The sequence below is a fragment of the Carassius gibelio genome, chromosome A8, assembly GCF_023724105.1.
Source record: "Carassius gibelio isolate Cgi1373 ecotype wild population from Czech Republic chromosome A8, carGib1.2-hapl.c, whole genome shotgun sequence".
NCBI lineage: Eukaryota > Metazoa > Chordata > Actinopteri > Cypriniformes > Cyprinidae > Carassius > Carassius gibelio.
In genome coordinates, this window is record NC_068378.1 from 24,107,494 (window position 1) to 24,135,343 (window position 27,850).

At 39.1% G+C, this 27,850-nt stretch overlaps 1 protein-coding gene across 4 annotated transcripts in view; it reads right to left on the bottom strand.

Annotated features, from left to right (window-relative positions):
• LOC128018957 (plexin-B3) overlaps nucleotides 1-27,850 on the bottom strand; it is a 67,589-nt gene that overhangs the window by 29,486 nt on the left and 10,253 nt on the right. The window contains exons 1-2 of one of the 4 annotated variants that reach the window (XM_052604868.1): nucleotides 14,456-14,635; nucleotides 3,280-4,387 (exon numbers count right to left, since the gene is read on the bottom strand). In XM_052604868.1, the coding sequence (XP_052460828.1) occupies nucleotides 3,280-4,371 (1,092 nt within the window). In that variant the 5' untranslated portion in view covers nucleotides 4,372-4,387; nucleotides 14,456-14,635. Of the gene's footprint in view, nucleotides 1-3,279; nucleotides 4,388-14,455; nucleotides 14,636-27,850 lie in introns of those variants that run through there. The other 3 variants (XM_052604870.1, XM_052604871.1, XM_052604869.1) reach the window with 3 other exon arrangements.

A 27,850-nucleotide genomic window follows, 5' to 3' on the forward strand; every position in this document is an offset into this window, starting at 1 on the left:
CGGGACGAATGGAGAAGAGATCCAATCAGAGCGAATCTTTGAGGGTAGGTTGATCTATGCAGAAGCAGCCGAGCCATTATAAAAAGCCGCGGCAAATGCAAGCGCCACAGCTAAACAAACGCAGCAGCAGTTACACAGAAAAGAGAACAAAGATGAGTTTGCAGAAATTTGCACAGTTTCGAAGACGTTTTCATAACAGTTAAGTTGTTTACACAGGGAACTACACTGCGACCTTTTGAAATGCCATTGCGACCCAAATTTTTATGGGGTCGTAAATGTATCACTGATTATTTTTGTACCTACTTATGTGTAATGCTATGTTTTAATATGAGCATTTATTAAAACAGAAATGTGTAAGAATACGTTTTATAACGTGCTCCAAGCATTCAACACATCAAGTTGGCTTCAGCCCCGCGCTGCGGGAAAGTTGAACTGAGCAGCTGGTTACTCGCGCAACACTGAACCGAGTTCTCCTTCAGGACGTTTGCGTCCTCCTGCACCTGAACGAACAAATACAAATCGCATTTTAAATAAACATAAGAAAAAGAGCGAAAAGTGAAAGAGCTCAATTCAGCAGCGCGGTGTTCAGGGAGCAAGCAGAGACGCGTCTCAAAGTCTTCTTGCTTTTGTACCGACAACAAATACATACTAAATATGTCGAAATGCCCGTCTTGGAAAGTGTGTTCGAAAAGGTCTGTAGTTGTGTCTTCAGTGAAAGTAAAGAGTTGGAAAGAAATCGGATGTGTATCTTTATAACGGATGCATTTGTCTCTTAAAGTGACCGCGCCTAATTTACTAGCTCTGCTGTCAGTGTCTTTAATGTATGAAAATGAAAGTAAATCACTCACTGCTCTTGATTAAATTACTTTGTAGTTTTAACAAGAATTTATCCAAAGTCAATCCAAAAATCAGATAGAATAGATTATATTGTTTTACTAGTGACTAAAAAATACAAAAAAAAAAAAAATGATTAGGGACCTGAGCATGTTTTGCTTAAGTGTTTCTTTCTTTAATTGCTAATGCAACCTTTTCACACCACAGACATTATCAAGATGAATTTGTTGTTCTGACACAGTTTAACCCTGAGTTATTGTCATATTTTATTACCAATTTCTAAACTACAGCAGATTAACTGTGATATTGTAAGAAACGTTGAAGGTGTCTGAATACATTTTGGTTTGATTGTGTATTTTATTTTACAGTGAAGACTATGCAGTGCTATTTTAAATGAACAAAAACAAACTTAAAAAATGTAAACAAATAAAGAAATAGAATGAACATACAATACAAATATAATATAGGTGGTTGTCTATTTCAATAATACTGTACTTCATCTTGAAAGAATGTCATATGCATTGCATATCATTCAGGACGAATGCATATCTTTTTCAGAGAGCATGTATATTTTTCATTGAGAGCAGGCCTTATGTTTATTTTATAAATACCATTCCATAACAGACTGATGGAAACATTTAGTCAAGTCAACTAAGTTGACTTTGTTCTACTAAAAAAAAAAAAACTAGACTAAGACTAAAAGACTTAAGACTAGACTAAGACTAAAACTCTTATGATATTTAGTCGACTAAAACTAGACTAAGACTAAAACATTTCAGATGACTAAAATGTGACTAAAACTAAATGGTGTGTTATTCAAAAGACTAAGACTAAGACTAAATCCGAATTTGCTGTCAAAATTAACACTGTTGTGCACATAAGGAGAAATTTAGCTTTTTTCCATGCAATTAAATTAACTGAGACTGGAGCATTCAAGCTTCAAAGGGACCATGAAAGGATGAGAAAAGTAATCAACATGAGTCCTGGGTTATATTCCAAGTTTTCTAAATTCATATGATAATGCTGTGTGAGGAACAGACCAAAATTTGGTTGTAGACAGCGTGTAGTCCCCCATACATTGCAATTGTTTGGAAGACAAAAACAATCATTACAATCTTCAAAAATGCTATGTCACAAAGTTTTGGAACAGTAAACAGTAAGTGTTAAAATTATTATGTACATGGTGCAATGGTCCAAATTTGATTTGATAATTGTTAAATATCTTCTTTTTTATGTCAAGTTCAATAACAGACTAAAGTCATATTTTAGATACAGTGAAACATACACATTGGAAGTGGTTACATTATTGTGTCTTTGAGGTCAGAGTTTCAGTGGGCTTCTGTGTGTGGTGGTCACTGGGGCTGCGAGCCCAGAGAGGATGTGGGTCAGCAGAAGTCAAACCAGCTGTGACGTTAAGCTGGATTTAACCACCTCCCAGAGGCTACACACACACAGACACCACTCCATTTCATTCCCAAGCTCATACTAATACACACCACCCCCTTCCACACAGTAACACATGAATAGAACATTACCCAATTTCAAATTAGTCATCGTATCTTCATTTTCTCTCAAACAAAACCTCTTTAGATTTTTCTTTTAGAAAATCTCCAGTATTCATTGGCCAAACTTAAAACAAACCATAAACTACACAAACCACTGCATACCTAAAATTACAAAAATAAATTTGATGCTACTTGTTTTGTTATGCTAAATGGCCGTTACAGACAAATAAACTTTCAGTTGCATAAACTGAAGATGGAAAACTCACAGAGTTTTAAAATCGTCCCTGTAACATGCAGAAATCTTGAAGCTACCGCTGCATTTGTTATGCCGTGCGGATTAACACTGGCGCAGACAGCTGACAACTGAGGCAGCTGCCACTCGCCCAGACTTACACCCCTTTCACAAAAAAGCCCCAGCTGACCCTGATCTGTCGCCAAGAAACCCCACACCTTGCTATCTTACACGACCTGGCTAATAGGCCGATATCTTGTGGCTTCCCTGAGCAATATATTCCTACTTATCGCTCTTTAGCTGTGGATTTAACCCTCATTAAAAAGCCACTACAGTCACGGAGCTATTACCTCCATCTGTTAAAGTCTTTTGAAGCCATGCTGAGGTAGGTGGGTAGGACTGCCTAAGATTGGCAATATAAGCATATACCTAAGTGCAATATTCTGCCAAGAAAACAGCATAAACTAAATCTCATTGGCTAATGTTGGATTTCTGCTGTTATTTAGAGGGGTCTAAAATTAAACTGATTGTGAATGATGGATGGGGATTAGGGAACTACAGCCTGGAAAACAAATCTGGCAAAAGAGCAAAATTTCAATTTAGTTGGATCAGATGACACATCAAAGGCCCTTTGAGAACAACATGATGAATTACAGTCGGTTGTAATCCTCTTTGAGGAATGACTACAAACCAAGGCCAACAACTTACCTGCGGGAGCTTCAGACAACTGGAGGACACTTCGTACTCTATATATGCCTTCTCCTTGTTGTTGGCGTCTTTGCCCTCTTGTGTGTAACAGAGTAGCTGGGCGCCATGCAGGGCTTTATCCAGCTCCTCCACCTTGTACACACAAAGAGCTGTCCTGTCTGTGGGTGTGGGAGTCAATGCCTGCCCCATGGCCATGGCCACAAACAGCGTGGGTTGTTCACGGTGATAGCCAAGTACAGCTGCCTGTGCCAGATTGTATCCTCCACCGCAGGAAAGCGGCACCTCCACATAAGAGTAGAAATTGGGATCGCCTGCACAGAGTCTTGAAACGTATGTCCGATACTCTCGTTTGCCCCACACGTCACGCCGAGAGAACACAAAATAGACATAGTTGTTGTGGTGAAAAGCTTTCACAAAGTGGTTGTTGTATTCGGAGTAGCTACCAACAACCAGTTTTCCAAGTTCTTCGTGGGAGAATGCTCGAGCAGTGTGGTTTAAGCGTCGCATCGTGATTGGCGGGATCCCACCAGGTCCCTTACTGGTGTAGCCCCGCCCAACAAGCATAAGCAGACCATCTTTCTGCTCAACCACCACACCAACCGTGGACACTCGAGGGTTGTTTGCTGCCACATACTGCGTGTCCACGGGGTTGTCGGTCTTGTACAGCACCTGAGAGACATTCTCCAAGCTTCGCTTCTCGCAGATGCCCTGCAGAACCGTCCCGCACACAATCAGGCTGAGCGGATCCTTTCCCTTGATCTCTTCCAGCAACAAAAGCTTGTTGGTGTTGTCCGTAGTTTCCGCCTGGGTGCAATCAGTGGGGTCAATGGGTGGTAGGCAGTCCGGGCTGTCCAGTTTAGGCCCCGTTTTGCCCCAGGAGAGTAGCTGCAAGTCTGGAGAGAGGTGATAGAGCACATTTACAGCCCCCACGTAGACGTGGCCCGAATGGGTATCAAGCAGGAGGTGATTGAGGCGAGAGCCATTAAGGGTGATGAATGAAGGGGGGCTTTGAAGATGACTGGGGGCCAGAGGCAATACCAGAGGCCACCACAAGATGGCGAGGAGCAGCAACAGGGAAGCAGCAGCTGGCATGGCACCCCCTCACCTGCTGAAAGAGGCAGAGATCAAGAAGATAGGGAGAGAGAGAGAGGGCAGTTGAAAAGAAGCATGCAGGAAGAAAAATAATTCAGAATGGAGGGATCGGGTGAAAACGTAAACAGGGAAAAAGGTTAGTCAGCAAATTCAGAAACATGAAGGCAATGTGAATGAATAGAGTTATAGGGAGGAAGCGAAGATACAGGAAAAGACAGTAAGGAAGAGGGAGAAGGGCACAGAAAGTTGAGTAACACATGAAAAGGAAGGAAAAGAGTCAGAAAGCAAAGCAAGATAGTGTTAGCGGAAACCAGAGCGAGGAGATGATTCAGATGGATGATCGAGAGAAAAGGATAAAGATATAGAGAAAGAAAGGGAGCAAGAGAGGGGAGGAAGAGAAAGAGAGAGAGAGAGAGAGAGAGAGAGAGAGAGAGAGAGAAGACAAATGTTAAGTTAACAGAAAAACACCACAGAGAATACCTACTGCAGCACATCACCATTCAGCACAAAAACTACAGGCTTCAAACATTTTCTTTTGTTCTTCAAAGTCCTGCCACCTTCACACAGGCAGTGAAGGGTGCTTGAGTGAGACTGCTAGGCTTTGGTCAAGTGCAATAAAAGAAACTCCTCTGAGACCAAGAAACATGCAATAGTACTGGAGTTTACTTCAGAAAAGTCTAAATGCCAGCGTATGAGCAGCATACGCAATGGCAGCTGATAAAACTTACCAAAGTGCACCAGATGCAGGCTCCTGTTATCATTAAAATTCTTTGCTAGTGTTTGTATCGTCTCACTGTTTACTGGACGAGTCTGACTGCCACAAGATGACATGAGAACACATGGAGTATTCCTTTTTAAGAATTACCGAGATTTGAGAGAGAGAGAGAGAGAGAGAGAGAGAGAAGTAAAGAGAGGGTAAGTGGGGAAACAGAAATAGAGAGAGTGTGTGTGAGTGTGTGTGAAAATATGAGAAAGTGCTGAGAAAAGTAATAGAGATGTGAAGAAGTTAGGTGCTAAATTATGCATGATGCCTGTAGCTGTTGCCTTTTTGGTTTTACTGATGAAACAGAAAACAGACACTGCTTTAATCAACCACTCAAAAGTCACGAGCGTCAGCTGTTACATTCATTTATCAATCTCTGAAAAAAAACAGAGAGAAAATAAAGAACCAGCTGATGCAATGACACCTAGATTTTAACTGTCTTCAGAAAATGCTTGGTGCATATCCCATGCAGAACTCAATGTCATAATGCATTACAATTGCTACATGGTCAGTGATGCGTTTTAAGTGTTTTTAACATGTCGCCATGTACTTTCTAGGATATACAGGGTGATTTCCAGGGTGTTACTATGCAACAGCTAAAGTGTTCAAAGTTTATTAGGTCAGTGATACATGGTTGCTAGGTGGCCCAGATCCCAAGTCCACCCCCAAACCTATAGGCTTTACTTTATGGGGGGGAAATATAATCTTAAACCAGGATATATTGGTTCTGTGGTCTGATGTAAGCTGGTCTTAACTGGTTTAACTGGAGTTAAGCAGCTAGTGTGTTTCCCAGCTGAAAAGTATCCAAAAATCATCTAAAACCAGACAAAAGACCAGCCTGACCAGGGAGTCTAACGATATGATCGTGCGCATCTAGTCAGTAAATCTGCTTCTGTGATTACCACTAAATCGCCATCACCTGCTTTCAAATGGAGCAGCATTTAATAGACAGAGCCGTAGATCACTGACAGGCTATGCAATATCGCGTTCATATTGCGTATTCATCAAAGGCGATAATGAACACGATAATGTGTAGCTTGTCAGTGATCTACGGCACTGTCTACGAAATGCCGCTCCATTTGAAAAAGTTGATGGCGATTTAGCTGTAATCACGGAACCAGATTTACTGACTAGATGCGCACGATCATATTGTTAGATATATCGCCCAGCCCTACTTGGGTGGTCCATGCCATTCAAAGCGGCCAAGGTTCCCAGATCTTCTGCCATCATTTTGAAGGTCTAGCTATAGGCGACTACCTTCATTGACATACATTCAAAGAAAATGGCCTCTGGTCTCCTTCCATGCATACTACCAATCCATTAGTCATTATAGTTTTTTGGCTAAAGGTTGCAGGCTTGCCATCCAGTGGCTTTGCTTCAGATCAGTTGTCTAACAGTGCTCATTAATGTCAAAATAATTGAGATGGCAATCAAATCAAAGTAGGTGGGTTTTACTGTAGAGAGAGATACAAACAATGAACCTGAATTTAGTTACTTTAAAAACATAGTTGCTAAGAGATATAATGTAGCAATTCAAAAAAGTAGCGGGGCAGCGTTGCCAAGTTTCTGTGCTCCTGAATGTTACTGTGTGTATTCAGTGCAATACAAACTATTTATGAAACAATGCTTCAAAACTATTAGTATGATAATCAAACAGGCTATAGATTTTTATCGGAGCATTTCAAAAATGATTACAGAGTTATTTTCTTTTTTTAAAGGTGGGGGGGGGGGGGGTATTTGGCACAGTGGTTAACCATTAAAAAAAAAATGGCGCTTCATGCCCAAAAATTTGCTCACATAAGTTCACATATCGCGCCTAAAAAGCGCTCGGGCAGTTGCGCCCCTGAGGCCACTGCCTTTGCTAAGCAACCATGACGTGCTCTTTCAGTGAAGACGTGGAAATTTCAGCAAAGGATAAATGGATTTGCAGCTCTAAAAATCGCTTGAAGTAGCTCTGCTACTAAATTTATTTAAAAACGGCAATCCATATACAGCTATGGTCAGCTGTTCATTCATCTTGGCTGAGCTCTCAACGTTGTTATGGGAAAGGATGAAGCTGATTGGTTAGTTCTTGTCACATGACCTGCGGTGCGCTTGCGGCATCCTGAAAAGTTGAGATGTTTTTAACTGGATGCGGTGCGGACGCTCCTGGAAAAACGAGTGCGTCGCACTGCGTGCACGTCGTGACCGCGTCGCTTCCATTATGAGCGCGCATACCGCATGCAAATATGGGAAATTACGAAAATGAGCATGCAAAATACGCGATATGTGAACGGCCCCTAACTTACATGCATTATTTGCTCACTTTTCAGAACTAAATTGACCTCCACAGTACAACTCTTCTCAACAAGACAATCTGAGCAATCACTCACATCCGTGTCACATGTAGTGCAGGATGAGTTACATGACAAGGTGTAATATTTAGGGATAGGAGTTCATTCAAATCAATTAACCCCAAGTATGAGCAATAGTAATAGATATGCTTGCCTTCAAGACAAGTCTAGATAGAGGCTTGACTAATTTATACCGGTTAGCTAAACATGATTCCATTTTTGAAGGAGAAAAAGTATCAGAGGACACTAAGTATCTAAGCAAGAAAGTTATAGAGGGAAAAGAAAGATTCATCTTTAATTCATATCACAGAAGCCAACAAGTCTTAAGGGCCTTGTATATGAGAGATGAAGAGAAGGAGCAAAGTAAAGGAGGGGGGAAAAATCCAGAGAAGCTGGAGTCTATCAGTATGCATAACATTTTAACTTGTCTCCACCTTCAAAGGGATGGTGGGTAAGAAAAGGACAGTTTGACATGCTGCTGAGATTAGCCACTTCTTTTCAATTATGCTTTGGATTGGAGAGTTCATGCGCCACCTTGTTTATGAAGGCTGAAATCTGAACATCGCTTTGTACTGTGTCTCTTGTCTACCTAGCTTAAGGACCCATGCTATCCACGTTTAATGAACATGATAAAAAGGAACGAGCTCAGAGAGCCTACACATTGTCAGATGATTTTTCTTAGCCTTAGTCATGACCTGTTTCATCAAGGTCTTGCACAACAGAATCTGGATAAGCTAAATGATGCTGACTTGCATTCAGAGTGGAAAAAACACTTTGATAATAAACTGACCTGTTTTAGATATTCCACAGTCAGCAAAAAAAGATTCTAATGCAATTTTTCAAGTGGTCATATCATGAAAATTTAAATCTTCCTTGATCTTTTATTAAAAAATACATTTAATATAAGCTATGACACATTTTGATGATAGTCGAACCAGAGTCGTTACAAAATTCATATGTTGGTGCTTTTTCCTTTTTATATATTTTTATTCTTTTTAATGTATTTTTTCCTAAGTTTAAAACTCTTCTTTTAGCTCAGTGGTTAAATGAAAGTTCTTTGCAGTTTTCCACATTCATTTCTGACTACTTTTACATGTTGTTTGGCTTGTGCAGAATTCATCACGGCTATGATGTCAATCTACGTAAATATCAAAACCTATAAAATTTTTAATGACTGTGTGAACAAAGGCAGTAAACAAAGTTTAGAAAATCTCTGTATTTACATTCGCTGCTGATGCTTTCTTCCAAACTGACATACGCTGCATTCAAGGTACAAATTCTATTATTTGATGCATTGCCTAGGAATTGAATCCCTGCTGTTGTCATTGCTAGGACCATGCTCCATTGTTTGACCTACAGGAATGCCTGTAAATCATAACAGAGGTCATTTATATACATCAGTCTTAAAGGTACAGTAGTGAAAGCAGTCTGATGAACTCTACAGTCAAAAGAGGGTGAGAAATGCTTATACATGTGACTATTTTGCACACCTTAATTAAATGATTAAATTAAAAAGTAAGATATTACACTGGTATTGATTGAAAAGACATTGTGTAAATGCTACATATATCAATCTCACATGAATAAATTAGTGAGGCATTCACAGCCCTAGAGCATTTAAGTAGCAAGAGGGTGTGTCGCCCCCATCGTATCCTCATTGAAAATCTAACCAAGAGTGCTAGAGATTGAATCCCACCCAACATGCAGCCATTCCTACACAGATCCACCTTACAGCAGCAGACAGGGTGAGAATGGCACAGAACAAAAGCATGTTAAAATGGAGCGAGCAAGGGGTCTCTTATACTGTCAAAACAGCCAATTTCACAGCTTGAATTAAGTCGAGATTTTGCAGCATCAGCATTCATCTCCATTTTTTTTACTTAAATGGTAATAACTGTTTCGGGAGATCATGGGAGCGAATGAGAACACACTCTCTATTCACTTAGAAAGCGGAATAGCTACTGCCTTTGTGATGAGGAATGGAAAAAGCTCTGGATATATATTGGAGACGAGCTCTTCCTTACACACACACACACACACACACACAAAGAACTGGGAGATGACAAAGGGAGGAAATAAATGGGGGTTGGTTTAGCAGCAAACATTTATAAAACCAGACAAACAGCTATTATAGTTAATGCATATTGCAAATAACAGCTTTTGCTATGTAAACATGTTTTAAATAGGACGTAGCATAGTTTATCACTGCTAAAAAGGTGCAACCAATTCAGGGAGAGCCATTTCGATTGCAGGCTGACCTTTAACCCTTACTGGAAGTGCTGTGTGTGTGTGTGAACATTCACAATCTCTGTAAACTTTCTCTTCTACACAGCAGCCTATTAAAACAAAGCACATACTTACTAGGTTGCTACACTCACTCAACACTCATTACCTTCTGAAACAGACATGCTAGAAATTATAGCATGCATGTGTGTCTAATTTCTTTGCTGAGTGCATAATACACAAAACACTGTATCAGACACAAAGCTTACCCATACACACAATTTTTCCAGACAGACACGCTTTCCACACATGCAACCCCCCCCCCCCCCAAAAAAAAATGAAGGACATCACACAAAGCATGTAACTGGCACGTTCAAAAAAGTGAGCCTCTGTGTGTGTTCAAAAATGAGATGAGCTTCAGAGGCCAAGACTCCTCAATGGGGGTGAGCCAACAGACAGACAGGCGAACCCCACCCATGCTGTGTGCTTGTGCTATCAGAGGCAGGAATCGCTTCGGCAGGCTTGACATCTGACAAAACCTCTCCCCTAATTTAAAGCACCGTCTGAACTGACGGAACAATTTAGTCTGGCTACAATTTTTAGGTTTCAGTAGGCGTAACTACCATATACATTAATATGCATCCCTTATGTATTCAGAAATGTTGATTGATCAACACTGATTTTTAAATGGCTCCACAATTACCCCCCAAAACTGAATACTTGGTTACACCCTTCAGTCTAATGGAGCTTAAATGCATAATTCTGCATGTGCAAGCAGATGCATGTAAATTCATGAATGCTAATCACGCCCTTCTAGCAAAAGCTTGATAAAAATATTTTTGTCTAATTGGATCACTTTCTCAAGGTGTGAACTTCTCAGATGAGATGTTTGCTTCACATTCAAGTCTGTACGTGCCACACAAAGAGGGCGTAGGTCGGGTGAGTGGTCACAGCAGGTGGGGGCAGCAAGATTTTGAGTGGAAATTAACCTGGAAATCTGATGTGACACAAAGCATCTTGCAATATGGATCACCGTGTCTCATTAAAGCATCTCTCAACGTTTAAAAGCATCTGAATTCATAAAGCATCTGAAAAATTCATAAGACATTGCAATGTAGTAAATTAAAGGGATAGTCCTGCCAAAAATGAAAATTCTATTAGCATTTACTTAAGTTGCACTAAACCTGCATGACTGACTTTCTTTTGCAGAATACAAAAGAAGATATGATAACACACTTTACAATAAGGTCCCATTAGTTAATGCATAACTAACATGAACTAACAATAATCAGTACATTTGCTACAGTTTTTAAGCTCAGGTGTATTAAGTAATATTAACAGACACAATTTTTGATTTGAATTAATAAAATAAAACTGGAGCCTGCTGACTTTCATTATCTCTCAAGAAAAGAAAAGGTACAAAAGCAATCATTTGGGTGCCACCCTTTTAAAAGTTACTAACATGTACCATTTAGGTATTACTACGTATGTACATTTTAGTTACTGATGTGCACCTTTAAGGTATGCACTATTTAGGGGTGCATAAGGTACAAAGCAAAACCCTTTAAAAGGTTACGGTCCGATTGATAGCTTTTGTACCTTTTTTGCTTGGTGTACATGAACCAAAAATGAAAAACCTTTCAAACTATTGTCTTTTGTGTTCAAAAGATCAAATAAATTAATGAAAGTGTTTCAATGTTGACAGAATTTTCATCTATTCCTAAAATTACGACATTCTTGCAAAAGCTTGATTAAAAAAGCAAGTAATATTTTAACTGATTAAAGTCACTCAGCTCTCATAAGGTAAGATCACATTTGCGTTATCGCACACAAAGCAGATCAGCACAGATTGGGTCGTCGCAGCAGGTGAGACTGTGCAATGCTTACGCAGGTGTCAGGGTGGAAATAAACTTGGAAATTCAGTGCGAGACAAAGACAAAGCATCTTAGAACACGCATCATGCCTGTTGGAGATGGGCACATCACGGAGCCATTGCTGATTACTACTGCGCTGGCTCTTTGAATGCGTACAGAGAGTGAGAGTGACTGGGATTTACAAGTCTCTTTGATGCCAGGCATGAAAGTGTCAGCACACCAAGTGTGTGTGTGTGTGTGTGTGTGTGTGTGTGAGTGTGCAAGAGAGTGTGTGTGTGTGCGTGCGTGCCTGGGGTGTGCAGTGGTTAATCACCACTTCTGTGCAAAGGGAGGGTGGGCAAGTTCTCATTTCCATACTCTACGCCCAAGCGGGGGGGTACGTTGGGAAATATGGAACTAGAGAGAGAGAAGGTTGGGAAAATTAACAAAAAAGGGAAGATAAAGGCAAAAAACAACAGAGAAAGCATCTGGCTCTTTAAAGAGCACAAAGCGGGAGTGTGATAAAATATGGCGATTAGTAAAGTAACCTCGTGCATATTTCATCGCTGACAGTTGTATGCTACTCAGACTCCTAATATTTCATAGAAAAGACTCGTTGTTCCGTATTTACTCAATCTTTTTCTCCCTCCCACTGCGCCAACTCAACTATCTTTATATCTCTGTTGCAATCTGTCCTCTGTTTCCAGCAAAGCCTCCTCTCCTTGTATAGCTGCTTTATACTCCCCAACTGAGCTCATGAATATTTTGCACATCTTTCAGGCACACTGCTAGATATCTGATATCATCAGGGTGTTTCTGCAAGGAGAGCAAGGGGTTAGCAGTGCCGTGTAAGTCCTGCAGGAATTTTAGCTGGAGAAAACACGGCTGCTGTCGAACTAAGTAAGTCAGGCAACCAATCAACTAAGGCTCCCTGTAATTATCACCCCTCTGAACAAACAAATATGATGACATCTCATTTTGATGGTAATGAGCCGTAATGGCCACAATGGGAGAAAATAATGATGCTCAAGCAAGCTTTTATCACAGACGAACTCTGTGAATCTACAGGAAAATGACACAGAGTGGCTCTTTTGAATGCAACCTACAGGTAATCACAGTAAAACCTTTTTTTTTTAAAAGTGGCATTTCAATTTTACACTGATTGAATTCAACAGTTCTGACAGGTTAGAAAGGTGCACATCTATATTCATAAGCTAGATGAATGTGAGAAGTGCGTCTACTCTCTGTGAATTTTAAAAACAGTTCTGGAACCATCAACCTTATGATGATGATTATTAGGTTTCACCCTCGGCTCTCGTTTTCACACCGGCAGACTCTCTCACTTCGCGAGCGGCCCACACTGCTTTCATCAACACCTTGACAAGCATCTGCGTGCATAAAAATGCAACATTAATTACTTGATGGGGCCAGATAAACACGCTCACTCCAGTGAAACTGACAGGAAGGGAGCTGCCACTAAATTCATGGGCTACTTCATACATTACACACCCTATTTAATAGCTTTTTTAGAGGCTGCAAACAAAAACAGCAAAAAAGAAAAACCTGTATGTTTTGTCTGCCAAGCTTGGGGAGTATAATAATGACTTTGAATGAAGGTTCCCTTAAGTGTTTACAAGCCAAACATTTTACAAGATAAGGGCCGTCTTTGAAGAGGGAATGAAAATGCAAATCCACAGGAGTGTAAATTACAGACTAAAGGGAGGAAAAACTTGTTTGTGGGTACCGGGTGCACGAAACAATAAAAGAATGTCAACACGAGCAGAAAATTACGCCCCCCATATGCTGAACGCAAGGTGAAAACCCACCACTCCTCAGGGACTAAAAGGGAGGAGGTATTTAGAAAGGAGACAATGGAGTCATAACAACAGGGGGAGTGCGTGGAAAAAGAAAGAGAGGGTGAAAAGGGATGTTTGGGTTTCGTGAAACTTGGTAAGGCTCGCTGAAAAGACACAATCTCAGTCGCGATTGCTGGAGTGGCACGCCACACCTCCCGGAGGAATAGTACAATAACCGCAAGCTGCTGATACAGAGGCTGGAAACCACTGAGTAAATGTGTGATTAAACATCTAGTTATCTTCCAATTAAGCCTGAATACATTAGATCCATTCCACAACAGGTTAGTGTGGCATCTGAGGTCTTTGACTAGTCACCTTGGACTGATTGGAGTCTTGAGAATAGGATGTTAAAGCAGCTGTCTGATAATGTTTCAGATGCATTGACATTCGTGTGATGGTATTTAAACTAAATCAGTCCCATTAAAGTTTTATAAACAGATTAAAGAAAAATGAAATGCATTAAAGAACAGTTGGCAATTTAGATAGCAATTATCAAGTAGTTTAAAAATGCTTGCAAACTACATTTCAATAGCAGACTCTTAAATAAAGATGAAAACCTTTTTGCTTTCATGTTTCTTTCTTCCTTTTCTATCAAAGCGATGCTTGTTAGAGCTTGAAAGAGAATGCAGGAGCAAAAATCAATGAATACTCTCAGAGGTCTGTCCCAGACTGCAGGCAACCTTCTGAAAGGTTATAAAATATAAACCGAACACACCGAACAACGAGCTGAACACAAAGATGCATTATGTTCGCTGCGCTGATGGTAAGTTATGAAATACTAAAATGAGATTCCTGTCGTCAGGTAAATGAAAATTACTCCTAATCGCATTGCTTAATTTAATGAACTCAAGAACTTCTCCACTGACATTCGCAATAACTTAATGTGACATAACCCTAAACATTTCCCTCAATACTGTCATTTGCAACTGAAATGCTCTTGTTTTAATCTTAAATAACTAAACAAAAGATGAATAGAGTGTTTTTAAAGCATCTAGTGAATATCAGAATCTAAAAACGCATAAACACCCAAAAGTTTCCCAGCGAACAGTTACTCACTTCATTCAGCGGCACTGCGTTTCATCCCCTTTGAAGTCAAAGCAAAAGTCTCGTTAATATTTAAAACAACAACACAAGCGTTTGAAAGTGAACCCGGTAAATCCCATTATGCGTGTGCTACATTGCTGTGAAGCGGCTCCGAGTCAAGACTCCGGCGAGCAGCGCGAGCGGCTCTGGGGTGGGAGTGGGCGGGGCTTTCCGTGCGTCATGAAACTGTTTCAATGAAGCGCTTGTAGAGTGGGCGGGGCTTGTCCTTACGTAGGGGAGGTACTACAGGTGAACAGATAAGACAAAACATTTTCCTTTTATAATAGCATTTTAGTTTTCAGACATGACTGCCTTTTTGTTGATGTTGAAGCAATAAACATTTTTTAATTGTAATCTTTTATTTATGATTAATACATATATCGATTAACATTAGGCATACTGACTTTTTCCCTTTCAGTTTTATTGTGCTTATTGATATTCGGTATTAATACAATTTCCTTTTCATTAAATGTGTTCTAATTAATTTTTCTAGGAGTATCAGATAATCACACCTTATTATCTGACAGATACTACTGAAATGATTATAATATTTAGATATTTAGACAATTACTAGAACCTGTCAAACAATTTAATTAGCTGATTCAGGGCTGTCATTTGAGGGCAGAGAGAGGCCCTTTTGTCTTAATTTAGCAAAATGGCTAAAATGAAATCATTAACAGCTCCTTTATTGAAAATTAAACTTTAGAAAGTACAAACAGAACAATTTTTTTAATTTTACATTCTGATTTAATCTTAATATATGCAAATTGGGATAAGTAAATAATAATTAAAAATCTTCATTTATCAAAAGTGATGTAGATCCCAGAGAAACCATCACAATTTTTTTCAAAAGATTTATTTTGACAACAAACTTAGTAAAACAAATGTATATGAACATTAATGTTTTCCAAAAACCCATTTAGAATTATGAGAGATACCTTTTAAGATGCAATATTTTAAAATAGTGGTCTGTACATGTGGTACATCGGTACAAAACATATGGAACATCATATTTCATATAACATTACAAACTCTTACTTAAAAAATGTTATCCAGTGCTAATGACATTTTTATTATTATTTATTTTATTTTTTTTGTAAATTTTTGTAATTCTTTAGCTTTAGATAAGCAACATGTCGTAGAGGGTCAAAATTAAATACAAAATAGTTTTTAATCCACCCAAAATCACCACTTAAGCCTGCAGTACCTCCCCTTAATATTTAATGCTGGCATTCGAGCATTAACTGAAGCACGCTGCATTTAAAGCCCCATGTCGGGTGGATTTGGGGTGTTGCGGGGGGGCTGGGACATGCCTTTCTGTGTCGCAGCTGGAGAAAGCAGATGGGGTGTGACACCCGTGTGTTTCTGTTGCACCGGGTTTTGACATGGACACTGTCAGGTTCAGACAATACCAAATGAAATGAATGCAGATCTCTCAAATGGGCCGCCTTTAATAGATTCTTCGCCATCCGCTGGGCTTCATTTGTCAAATGTCACCCGGCTGTGACATTTCCCACGGTGTCAACCTACAAGTACATTAAAAAAGGGATTCATTTTAAAGACTCCAATGGGGAAAATGTAACATACATGCACTTTTCTGAAAATTGCTTCAGTGCCTTTGTCCATTAAGAACAAATCAACTAGAATCAGCTGTGATTCGAAACTGGGCCTTGTATAATTGCATAACTTATGTGCAGCTATATATATATATATATATATATATATATATATATATATATATATATATATATATATATATACAGACACACACACACACACACACACACACACACACACACATATGTATATGCACACAGTATTTACAAATGTTTTTGGACCACACATACAATCTTTTTTTATTATTCCCTGAAAGAAAGGGTTTTGTCTTTATATAGTTCATATAGTTTTAATTAGTTTAATTAAGTTATTTTAGTACCTCAAGTTAAAGGGGTCATATGATGCTGCTGAAAAGAACATTATTTGGTGTAATGAAATGTGTTTATGCGGTTTAAGGTAAAAAAAAAAACAAACAAAAAAACTGTACATTATTGGTTCTCCTCTATGCCCCGCCTTCTGAAACACGTTGATTTTCACAACGCTCATCTCTCTGAAAAGCGAGGTATGCTGTGATTGGCCAGCTATCCAGCACGTTGTGATTAGCCGAATGCTTCACGCTTGAGACGGAAATGTTACTCCTCTTAACATATTGTGAAGCCTTGTCCGGTCGGAGCGATGAGACATAAACATAAAACCCATTATAAACGTGATATATACATGATTTCTAATCGTGTTTTCTTTTGGAAGCCAAAAACAAAGTAGCTTCACTTTCTCGATGGAACAACGTCACACACCTCTAGAGTCTAGAGTGAGCCGTGGCTGGTTTGAGCACAGTGCGGCAGGCGGATTGTACGAAGGAGCGTACCTTGGTCTTGCAGCAACCACATGTGACGACTCCAGGCTGGACGCCGCTTCGTCCATGGTGAAAACAGATGCTGCGATCCACAGAGCAAAAGTTGATGTATTTCCTCAGCGACCAGCATGGATCAGCTCTAGGCATGACAAAGTGGATATCGTCCTCTTTTGGAAGGCCAAACAAAATAGTTTCGCTTTCACAGTGAAACACACAGCATGGCGGTGGCAACAACAATACTACAATGAGAATAAAAAGTATGCCTTCTTTCTTTGCGTGAACATCTGGGCGGTGTTATGCAAATCTTCCCACATACTGACCTAGATATGTGGTGGTGTGTTAGAACGAATCGTTTCATTGGGGCGTTGACGAGTGTTAACTTTCATAAAGAATATCTCTTTGGATTTGAGAATTTAGTCTTTTGCAACTTTCCAGATCTTCTTTATTCACCAAGAGCTTGTAACACTCCAAAGAGAAAGGAACGTTTGAAATCGCATCATATGACCCCATTAAACTAAATGAACATGAGAAACATCTCCTTGACAAAGCTGAAAAAGAAAATACAATATATGTTTTCATTATAATTTTAAAGTTTTAGTCATTTTATTGTTTGCTGTCATTTACATATTTTTTATTTCAGCTTTAGTTTTCATTTTAGTTATTTCAGTACATCTAGTTAAATTAAATAACTGTCACCTTGGCGAGTTATATATATATAATGGGTTAGTTAAACTAAGTGAAAATAAGAAATCCTGCCATAGCAGCCAACTAAAGTAAAATAAGTTTAACATCAAAAAAATATATATATTTGATGTTTTTGTATCTATGGTTTTAGATTTCCTTAGCTATAACAACCTTGCCTCACACAAAAGCATGAAATCACCTTGACACAGCAAAGAAATGATGACGGCTCATTGTGTTTAGTTAGAGATGGAGAAGAAAGTGATAGAAAGAGTGACAGAGTCAGTGAAGGGGAGAGAGCTGAGAGAGCAGAGCTCCCCAGTGGGTTTACTGATGAGACTGGGGGGGCTCAGCTGGGGCTGTTTGCCCAGCAGTGAACACCCGTCATCAAGGAGCTCATAAAATATTAATCCAGCACACAAAGACGGGAAGAAGACGGACAGAGTGGCCAGAGAAAGACGGAGTGAGAGGGAGACTGAGCGTAATGAATGGACTGGGAGGGAGGGAGGGAGGGGGCCATGGGGTGAAAGGGTGACATGCAGTAATTGGGGGGAAATCTGCGCGGCGGTGGGTGGAAACCATTATTGGCAGGTGGAACAAAAATGGACGCATCCCTGAAATAATGAAGCGAGGGGGAGGAGAGTCAGGAGGAGATGCGGCGAGCAATAAGATGAGAATTGGCACTCATTTAATTACAATTGCTTTAAAATAATACGGTTCTCATGACAAAGGCACAGATTTAGAAATAGCAACGTGTTTCCGACTGTGGAGGGCCAAGTTTGGAGGAATGGGCTCGGAGCGTATGTTCACATAAGAAGTTTTGGCAGGAAGCGCAGTGCCCAACAGTTGTCTATTTACACTCCCGGAGCCAAGGACTGGCCCCACAACAGAACAATGCTGATTTGTTAGGAGGACTCTAAACGGCTCTTCATGTCCAAATACACACTGGCCACAAGGACAGTGAATAGAGAGTGCACACACAACCAGACACGCACACATGCACATCCACACCAGATCAGACATCAATATATATCCAAAGTGTTAATATTCTGGAAAGGGGGGCGAAACATCTTAGGGATGCCTGAAAGCAATAATCAATTTTATTCTGATAGCTGCCTGTAGGATGCGTGTTACATTAGGGACTGCATTTAAAGTTAAAGAGAGGCCACTGGCTACAGCAAACAAACAAGGTTCATCCAGAAACCGGTGATCTAATGTGCCAGAAAAGTCTCAAACAGAAAAGGTGAGTGTACCAGTTGTAATATTCTGAAGACAATTGTTTTTTTGTTTGTTTTTTCATTTGCCAGAATCAAAACCACCATTAAATCCAAATGATAATGTAAGATAAAAAAAAAAAATAATCAAATAAACATTAAATAAAAAAAAATAAAAAACATTCTTGGGCAAACATTTTCATTTTTGCGTGAACACCAGTGTTTTAGAAGAGTTAAAAGGGGAAATCCACAAGAGATAAATAGGACAGGATGAGAACACAGACTTGGCCAGCCACACATTTATCAAAATAAAAGGCATCATCTGCAAGTTGATTGACCTTGTGGTTTGCCTGGTGATGCCAAATGACTCAATAACTGAATTCACATCACACCTCATGCACTTTGCAGAACCTGTGGATGTATCAGAATCAAAACATCAACATCTACATGCAAAGCAAAACCACACAGGTCGAGCACCAGAGAGAAACACTGAGCAAATGAGTGACTGAAACCTTTAGTATGAGTTACTTTTAGTATCATTAATAATCTGATATAATTTCTGTTCAAATTTCGAATTTGATTTTAATTTTACATTTTCAGTGTATTTAAATTGCCTTGGAAATGAGCTGAATTAAAATATGTTTAAGAAGAGATATTTAAGAAAAAAATATCAAACAGATATCACCATATTTCCCCAGGAGATTTATAACATTAAGTATTGCAAATATTTTTTGTATTACAAGTTTTCTGAAATCTCATGTTTGCAATATGCAAATGAACCATTGTCTAATTAAATATGCACTAATTTGCATAAATTGCCACCACAAAAGCCAAAACAAAAATGTAATAAAATAAACACTCTACAGTCTATTCTGCATGTTTTTTCCACTAGTCGAGTAACAAAAAGTTATTTATTTGTTTTAGTTACTGATAATAACCCTGTTGAACAAATGAATATTCGAGTGAAAGAAAGCAAGCAAAAGAAAGCGTGCATGCATTTAGCCGTCTCTTTTTCTGCATGCCTGGCAGTGCCCAAAAAGAGTCTCCACCATAATCAAGGGCATCAAAACTTCACTCCACATTCCTCTTGCTCCCTCTCAGTTGACTTCTTTTTCCATCATTCCCGACACGGAACGTTCCAGTCACGGAAAGCCGCTTAAATGCGCAAATCGCATGCCTATTACAATATCAAAGCCAGACTTGATAAAGATGACAGTGTGTGTGTTAACGGAAGCGCCGTGACCTCCCCGCGTGTTGGATGCCTCTCGTCAAGGCCTGAATGGTGCTTCTGTGGCTGAACATGACCGCTGACCTCTTTCTGCTGCAGAGTTTCCTTTTTACATGACGAGCCAAATATCCAGCTCTCTCTCTGCGCTCTGAGTGGAATAATAAGTTGTCGCTGGATTCCCGAGGACATTTCGTTTGCGTTTCATTGCCAGAAGCCCCCGAGGCTACAGCAGACGTGAAATAAGTTTTCTTACACCTCACATGCGATATTAAAGTGTCCTCTTTGGAACCCTTCGTCGCAACAGTTGGGATACGTTAATTGACTATGAACTGAATATATGAATAATTGATGTGTTGTAGCAAATTTGAGCAGTAGGAGAAAAACATCAGAAAATGGGACTAAAAAAAGAATAAATTAGGCGACTTTGTTAAGTATGAAACACAATAGTCCTTTGAAAAAAAAACAGATTAAAAGAGGAAAATATGAGCAACTACACTTTAGCATTTTATGATGAAAATGTGTGCTTTGCATTTGCAAAAGGTATTCTGAGTGGTTGCTAGGGTGGTTACTAGGCAAATCCACCCTCAGGTTTTTATGATATTCTGGTCTCTAGATATGATTTAGGTGAACTTATGTGATTTTTTTCACAGTGTTATTGTGCACCAGGCAAAAAATCTAAGTTTCATTTCTCAGGAAAGTACTGGCACACCTTTCCTCAACGCAATGCATGATCTGAGGTATCAGTCATGTCTGTGGCACAAACTGCGTTGGACAAACAGTACCAATTTCTTGGAATTTAAACAAATGATGTTAGCCTTAGCAAGCAAACTCTATATCCAATAATAACATGTCTTAACTTGATTCAATTGACTGTAGTTTGACATTTTAGAAATTTGTTTTCTAAAAATTTGTATGTAGACCCAATTCAAATTCCTTGCGTAGTGTGAATTGAAAACTGAACAGAATTGAGTCCAAATGACTCCACATAAACTTAAGAGGTGTCAAAAAGAATTAATATATATAAACCTCAGGCTAACTAGTAGTTAGCAAAAAGTAGTTAGCATTTTTTTTTACTTTATGTATTGCATGGCATGAGCAAGACACACAATACTGTTCAATGTATTGGTTTTTGCATGCATCACATCACATTGAAGAATATGTTGTTGATTGACATTTTTATTTTGCATGTTAACTTTCATTTGAGTCTAAGCAACAGTTCTGTTTCATTGACATTTGCATTTAATTTCTTTCCATTCAACCCACTCAAATTTGTAAAATGGAGATTGACTTATTCTTACAATCATTGTTTTTGCATTAATTAAAACTAAACAGTGGCTTTTTGGAACTAAATGTGGAGGGAAAATGTTTTATTTCATGCATTTTGGGTAGAAAGACCTGTTAGTGTTTAATGTTAAGTTATGTTAGACATTTAAGAGTTTCTGTTGACCTTTTGTGGATACCATAGAGCTGAAGACTACAGCGTGTGGTTATTTGTGGGATGGGAAAACAGATGCATGGTGCGTCATGCAATCAACAATAGCTGGTCATTTTTTACTTTTTCATTGCATTTCCATACATAAGTGTTACACTAGCCAGTAGTCTTAACTAGGTAAGATTAATTATTTCCACCACTTCCTACACATAGACTGGTCTGCAGTCTGTACAAGAGTAAAAAAAAAGTTTTTCGAGTGCACCCATAATGGTTGTGTCTTTTCCATGCTGGTTATTCACATCTCTCTTTACTCAAAACAACTTCTTCAGATGTAGCCCTGAAGGATGGTTATCTTGCTGTAGTAGTTGTGGTCTATACCCATTCCTCTCTCCCGCTCAACCCAAAAAGGGATTTGAAACCCTGTAATGTTTACTGTGACCCTCAGTACAGTATCCAAACGCCCGAGGCAACATACAGTGAAAGAATGACGGGGGGCAAGTGAGTTACCACGGCTGACAGCTCACCTCAACCCCATCAATGTGACAAAACAGGTTTGACAACGGAGGCAAACAACATGGCAGTTGAACAAGAGAACATATTTGATCCATGAAGACTCTCAATTACTTGGAAACGGCTGTTATTGCACCACAAACCCCCTCCCAGAAAAAAAACTTTTATTACCACATCCTACAGTGCGCCACGAGACCCTGGCAGCATCATCATAAATCAAAAGAGATTCAATTATAGGGAAACACATTGGAACGCAATCGTATCAGAACTGCAAAATGGGAGCAGAAGACCATTTTTGGGCTTTATAGTGAGGAAGAATAAGCAATCACTCATCTCAACATGAGGTGATCAAGACATTGGTTTATGCACAGCTACTTCCAGCAGATGTCTGGTCACATTTGCATTCAGCAGCGAAACGTTTTGATTTCAAAGGATGTTTGTGCACACAAGATGATGTTTTTGGTAGAATATACAAATAACAAATTTATCTATAATCCACTGTTTTAAAGCACCATTTGAGAATAAACACTATTTAAGCTCTATCAGCAACATCTGCTTATTCTGTTAACCACTGAAAATAAAAAATGTTCATGTTCCTCAGTGTGTAAAGCAGTAATGTGAAGCTGCAATGGATGCAAAATGTCCAAAACTAAATTCACTTTCTTCATTGATGCTGCTCCATATAATGATAGCATGAAGGGGCTGTCAAGCTCAAAAAAGCAGTCCAAATGTAGTCCAAACAACTTTGAAGTTCTATATAGCTTTGAATGAGGAACTGTCAAAAATATAAGTCATTAATTTCTGAAAATCCCCTTTGTAGATCTTAAACATATGCACACATTTAAAAATGAAGAGTAATGCATAGCACCACGTTTGACATCTACACCGCCTTCGGTTCTCATGTGTCTAGTCACAAGTCTTGTGTAAACAAGAGTAAACATGCCACATTTCATGAATTTCTAATAATGCTAGATGGGCTAACAACAATTTCAATGTAATCAGCCATTTATTATTATGTGAATAACAGATATGGGCTATAATGAAGATATTGTCCAAAAAAATTATAATCCTTTTAGGTCCCATCTATTTTTAATCCATTTGAATGGCTAAACATTTCTTGAAGTCAGTTGTCTCTTTTGCTACAGTACTTTCATCTATTTTTCTAAGCTAACTTTCCTAAGCTATTTGATTCAGATACAAGACTGCTGACTTTGCGATGAAAACACATAATATGTGAAAAGAATCACTGCAATTCTATCACCTACTTATCTCCATGAGTTATTGGTGCTTGGACAGCTTGTGGCAATATTTTTATTTATTTGATTGATTTATGCCACTTCACTAAGGCTATTTTCAATGAAAATAAAGGGTCAAAATCTGTTACAAGAAATAGGCAAATATAGAAATTTATAAAATATATTAAAAGGAGTTAATGATAAACAATGAAAAAGACAAACAGAATAAATTATTTAATTTACATACTGAAAGATCAAATCAATGTATTGTCATAATAAAAAAGTTGAAGTTTATCCTCATAACAAAAGGTTAGAAACTAATAATGCAAAAACACAAACACAATTACCACATGTTTTATGAACTGTGCACTGTGCAGAACAAAATGGCTCAAAACAAAAACTAAAAAAACCTTTTCCCTTTATAATAGACTTAATTAGTGCTATCATTGTTTTCAGTGATCTACAATCTATACATTCCCATTAAAATCCCAAAAAATGTGTTGAGGGGTTTTACAACCAATTAAAGTGCACAATTGATTCAGTTCACAAGCCATGCTCTTTATGGTGAAATTATAATTTTTTTGGTCATATTTGGAGTTTGACAGCATCTTCCACATTCAAAAAGCACCTCAGCCAATCTGCTGAAGAAAGAAGAAGTGAATTTTTATCAAGGCATGAAAGGGAACAAATCATGTTATTTTGTTAAGTGTAATGATATTTTTGAGAGTAGTCACATTTGCGATGCTCCATGTGTGCCTGCTAGGCATTGCAAGTGCATTACTGTAAATATGTTTCGGTGTTTTTTTTATGTTTTTTTTTTTTTTTTACAAAAGGAAGTGGAAATTGTTTACTGTGGTAGTTGATGCCATGCCACATATGCCGTCCATCCTTAAGACTTCAGTGGCACACATAGCTGAGATTCTTCCACTTAAGAAAAATCAATAACCCGGAGCACGCAATAGATGCTAGGTTTACCCGCTCGGTGAGTTGCATGTATGTGCGTGATCAGTGAAACAGATGCTGCAGGGCTCAGACAGCTGTGGAGTAAAGGCACCAATTACAGTGGCAGCCCTGCCTCTGACACACACTATTACACACTCTATAATCTACCCTGCAAATCTCACTCCCACACAGTGTCAAAGGGGAACGAGAGAGAGCGCGAAGCAAAGAGAAAAACAGGCATAGAGAGCGAGACGGGGGAAGCTTAGAGACAAGCAGAGAGTAAATGAGAGAAACGATGGACAGAAGAGAGCTGAGGACAGGAGAATGAGGCTAAAAGACGTAAAGATGGGGAGAGCAGAGCATGATGGGTGTCATATCTGAACATATACTGATAGGGGAGTCAGATTGATGGGCTGGGGAAACACTGTCCATAATTGCTGCTCTACGATCAGTTTCCTCTTCTCCAATCCAGCCCATATTTACTGGTCAGAAAGGAAAAACTGACTCTAGAACTGCGGGAGCAGAAAAAAAATACTGTATACACACACACACAAAAAACTGACCCTCTAACTCTAGCACTCTCTATTCTAATTATATACTTACTACTTGTGTTCTTTTTATTTATTATCGAAAAAAAAACAAAAAAAAACAAACTCTTGCTACTTGTACTGCATAAGGCTAACCGATACTTGTCAGAGCACTTAAATATTATTTTAAATATTATTGCCCTTTTTTTGGTTTTAATTGCTAATTGTCCTCATTTGTAAATCGCTTTGGATAAAAGCGTCTGCTAAATGAATAAATGCAAATTTAATGTAATATAAATACACAAATAGTGTACATAAATATATAAATTAGAAAATAAAAATATAATAATTGTAAATAAACATATTTTAAATAAATATATAGTATAAATATAATTAATATATTCTTGGATTAAATTAGATTATTTAATGGACATATCTGATTTATTTTATTATTGTATATGTATGTATGTATATACAAACACACACATACATACACACACACACACACAAATGTACCTAAAACAACAATCCGAAAAACAATCCGATTTGTTTGTATGTGGGGGTAGATTATAAACTAATATATAAATAACTATATATAAAAAATTATATTCAATTAGTTGACCATTAACTGTCTAACATAAAGAGACATACAGGAAGGAAGGAGACGCACTTCTACGTCAGAGACTCCAAATTTCTCACCCTCTGTCGTTGAAAGCACAAAAACAAATATATGACACAAGACAAACAGGAAGTGGAGAACAGAGAACAGAACAGAATTAAAGGAAGTAGAGGGAAGAGTAGAAAGTAAGGACAACTGTGGAGAGAGAGAGAGAGAGAGAGAGAGAGAGAGAGAGAGAAAAGGAAGAGGGTGTTCACAGAGATAGCAGCATGTGGAGAAGCAGAATTTGGCTTGAATAAGTGAGCCTGTCTGGGCGTCCCTCTCGGCAAAGATCACTGTCTTTAATGTGCTACATGAGAAGACACTCAGGATGTGTGCGCAGAGGCCTGGAGAGAGAGAGAGTGGGCTTCACATCCTCCCAAAATCGGCCTGGGAAGACCCTCTGCTGTAAACTGAACCCAACACAGATGCACACACACAGCTCTAGTGAACCAGCCGCAGGCACGCCTCCTCATTAGCTACAATAGTAAATCAACAAAGAGAGACTGGAGATCTCCAGGGAGAGAGAGAGTGAGTAAGTGAGCTCTGTCAAGGGTGCTAATTTTACAATCTAAATGACTCTTGTCTACACACTTTGTCAGTTCTGTTCCAAGACCTAGCAAGTACAAAACTGCATTTTGGTTGCAGTTGCAGTCGTTTTGGTTCTTCGTTTGGAGCAAAAAGAAGTTCGAAAAGGGTGAGCGGCGGTATACTGTTTCCGAACATTCCAACACCCCCGCGCTGCTGGAGGCGGGGTGTAGATTACAGGGGGGGAAAGTAACGAATTACGTTTGCTCACGTTACTGTAATTGAGTAGCTTTTTTGTATACATCTACTTTTTAAAGTAGTTTTAAAAATCTGTAATTTTACTTTTACTTAAGTATTTTTTGATTGAAGTATTGTACTTCGCTACATTTCAAAACACATTAATTACGGAGTTAAAAAAAAATAATAATAAAAATGGCTCCAAGAAAACTACTTAAGTAAATAATGGTCAGGAGAACAAACTGATACTAGACACTCCTTGCCTGACCTCCATTGAATTAGAAACGAACCGAGGGGCAAAAAAAATCGCATGTCAAAGGAGGTGAAGTTTTAGAACACACCCACCGATTGTGTAACCGCCACAGACCAATGGTACCACCGCACCTCCTCCAAAACACGAGCACAGGCGGTGCTGAGGCTAACCTGTGACACTTTGGTGGAGGGCTGTGTGCAATGCTGTCAGATTACCTCATGTCTGATTCACAGGTGAGAAAACATTACAGTACAAAGTGCATAATATTACAAAAATAATGCCTTCCATTCTCACTCGCTCTGCAATAGCATAATGGAACGCACTGTGTGGACGGATCATGTCTGCGCGAACAGAGTGTGCAGAGGTATGCAAACACATACATCGACAGGCAGGCAGGACAGCCTGTCATAGGCTTCGGATCAAGGGATATGACTGGACAAACATTTGATGGTCCTATGCCTTCCACCTACAAAATAAATTCATTTAGAGCACATAACTTAGTGATTGAGAGAGACTTTCAACCAGCGTAACAAAAATGTTTTTGAACCAAATCACCTACCCTGCCTTTAAAGTAGCATTCTATTGCACTTTCCAAAGAAGGAAGTTGGAAACTCAGACTTTCCGGGCTGAAGCAGTCACTTACGACATTCCATTCGCGTTAGGATGCTCCCTAAGTGGGTAACAGACAGGAGTGCAGTCCACTAGGCTGCACAATAGAGCTGTTGAGTGAGTTGTTAAAGGGGTTCACTTGAACTTTATAGACAGAAACACAAAAGGCAAATTGCATTTGCAACCACGTGCCCTCTTGACCCTCGTTTTGTAACTAACAAGCCAAATTGCATTTCGCACCTCAAAAGGCAAACAGCCCTAACCACATGCTTGAATGCAGTAGGGATAGAGCGAACGAGTGAGTGAGACAGACAGAACGGGGGGAAAACAGGAGCAGACAATTGCAGGAAAACAACTCAGAGGCCCGGAGAGGAAGAGACCGGCAGACAAACAAAAGACAAACATACAGAGAGAGAGAGAGAGACAGCATGATGAAGGGCAGGGTTTTGCGTGGCGCACACAAACAGTCGCCGGTCTTTCCCGTTTTACACAGCGGTTTCATTGTAAGCGTTCATGTGGCCACTGTAACCCAAACAAATAAAAACACTTCAAAACAACTGCGAAATCTATTCGCCAGAGTCCGTGCCCATAAACGAATGTGGGAGAGACAGAGATCATGGCCGTGTGGATTGGAAATGCATTTCTGTGTGATAAAAACAGCTCTAAGATTAGACTGCCGTGCCGTTATGGGAGACGGAGCTTTGTTAAACATTCAGAGTGGAAAAGCCCTGCCTTACCATCAGATAATACCGTGAGGTGGGAAGAAAAAGAAACAGACAGAACACAGTGTGTTGTGTTCATATAAATGTGAAACCTCAGAATGAATCACCACCCAAAGGGGCTTTTTAATTGCTCAGAGATGACCTTTTAAAACTCGGGAGACTTCAATGAGTTCTTAGCTAAA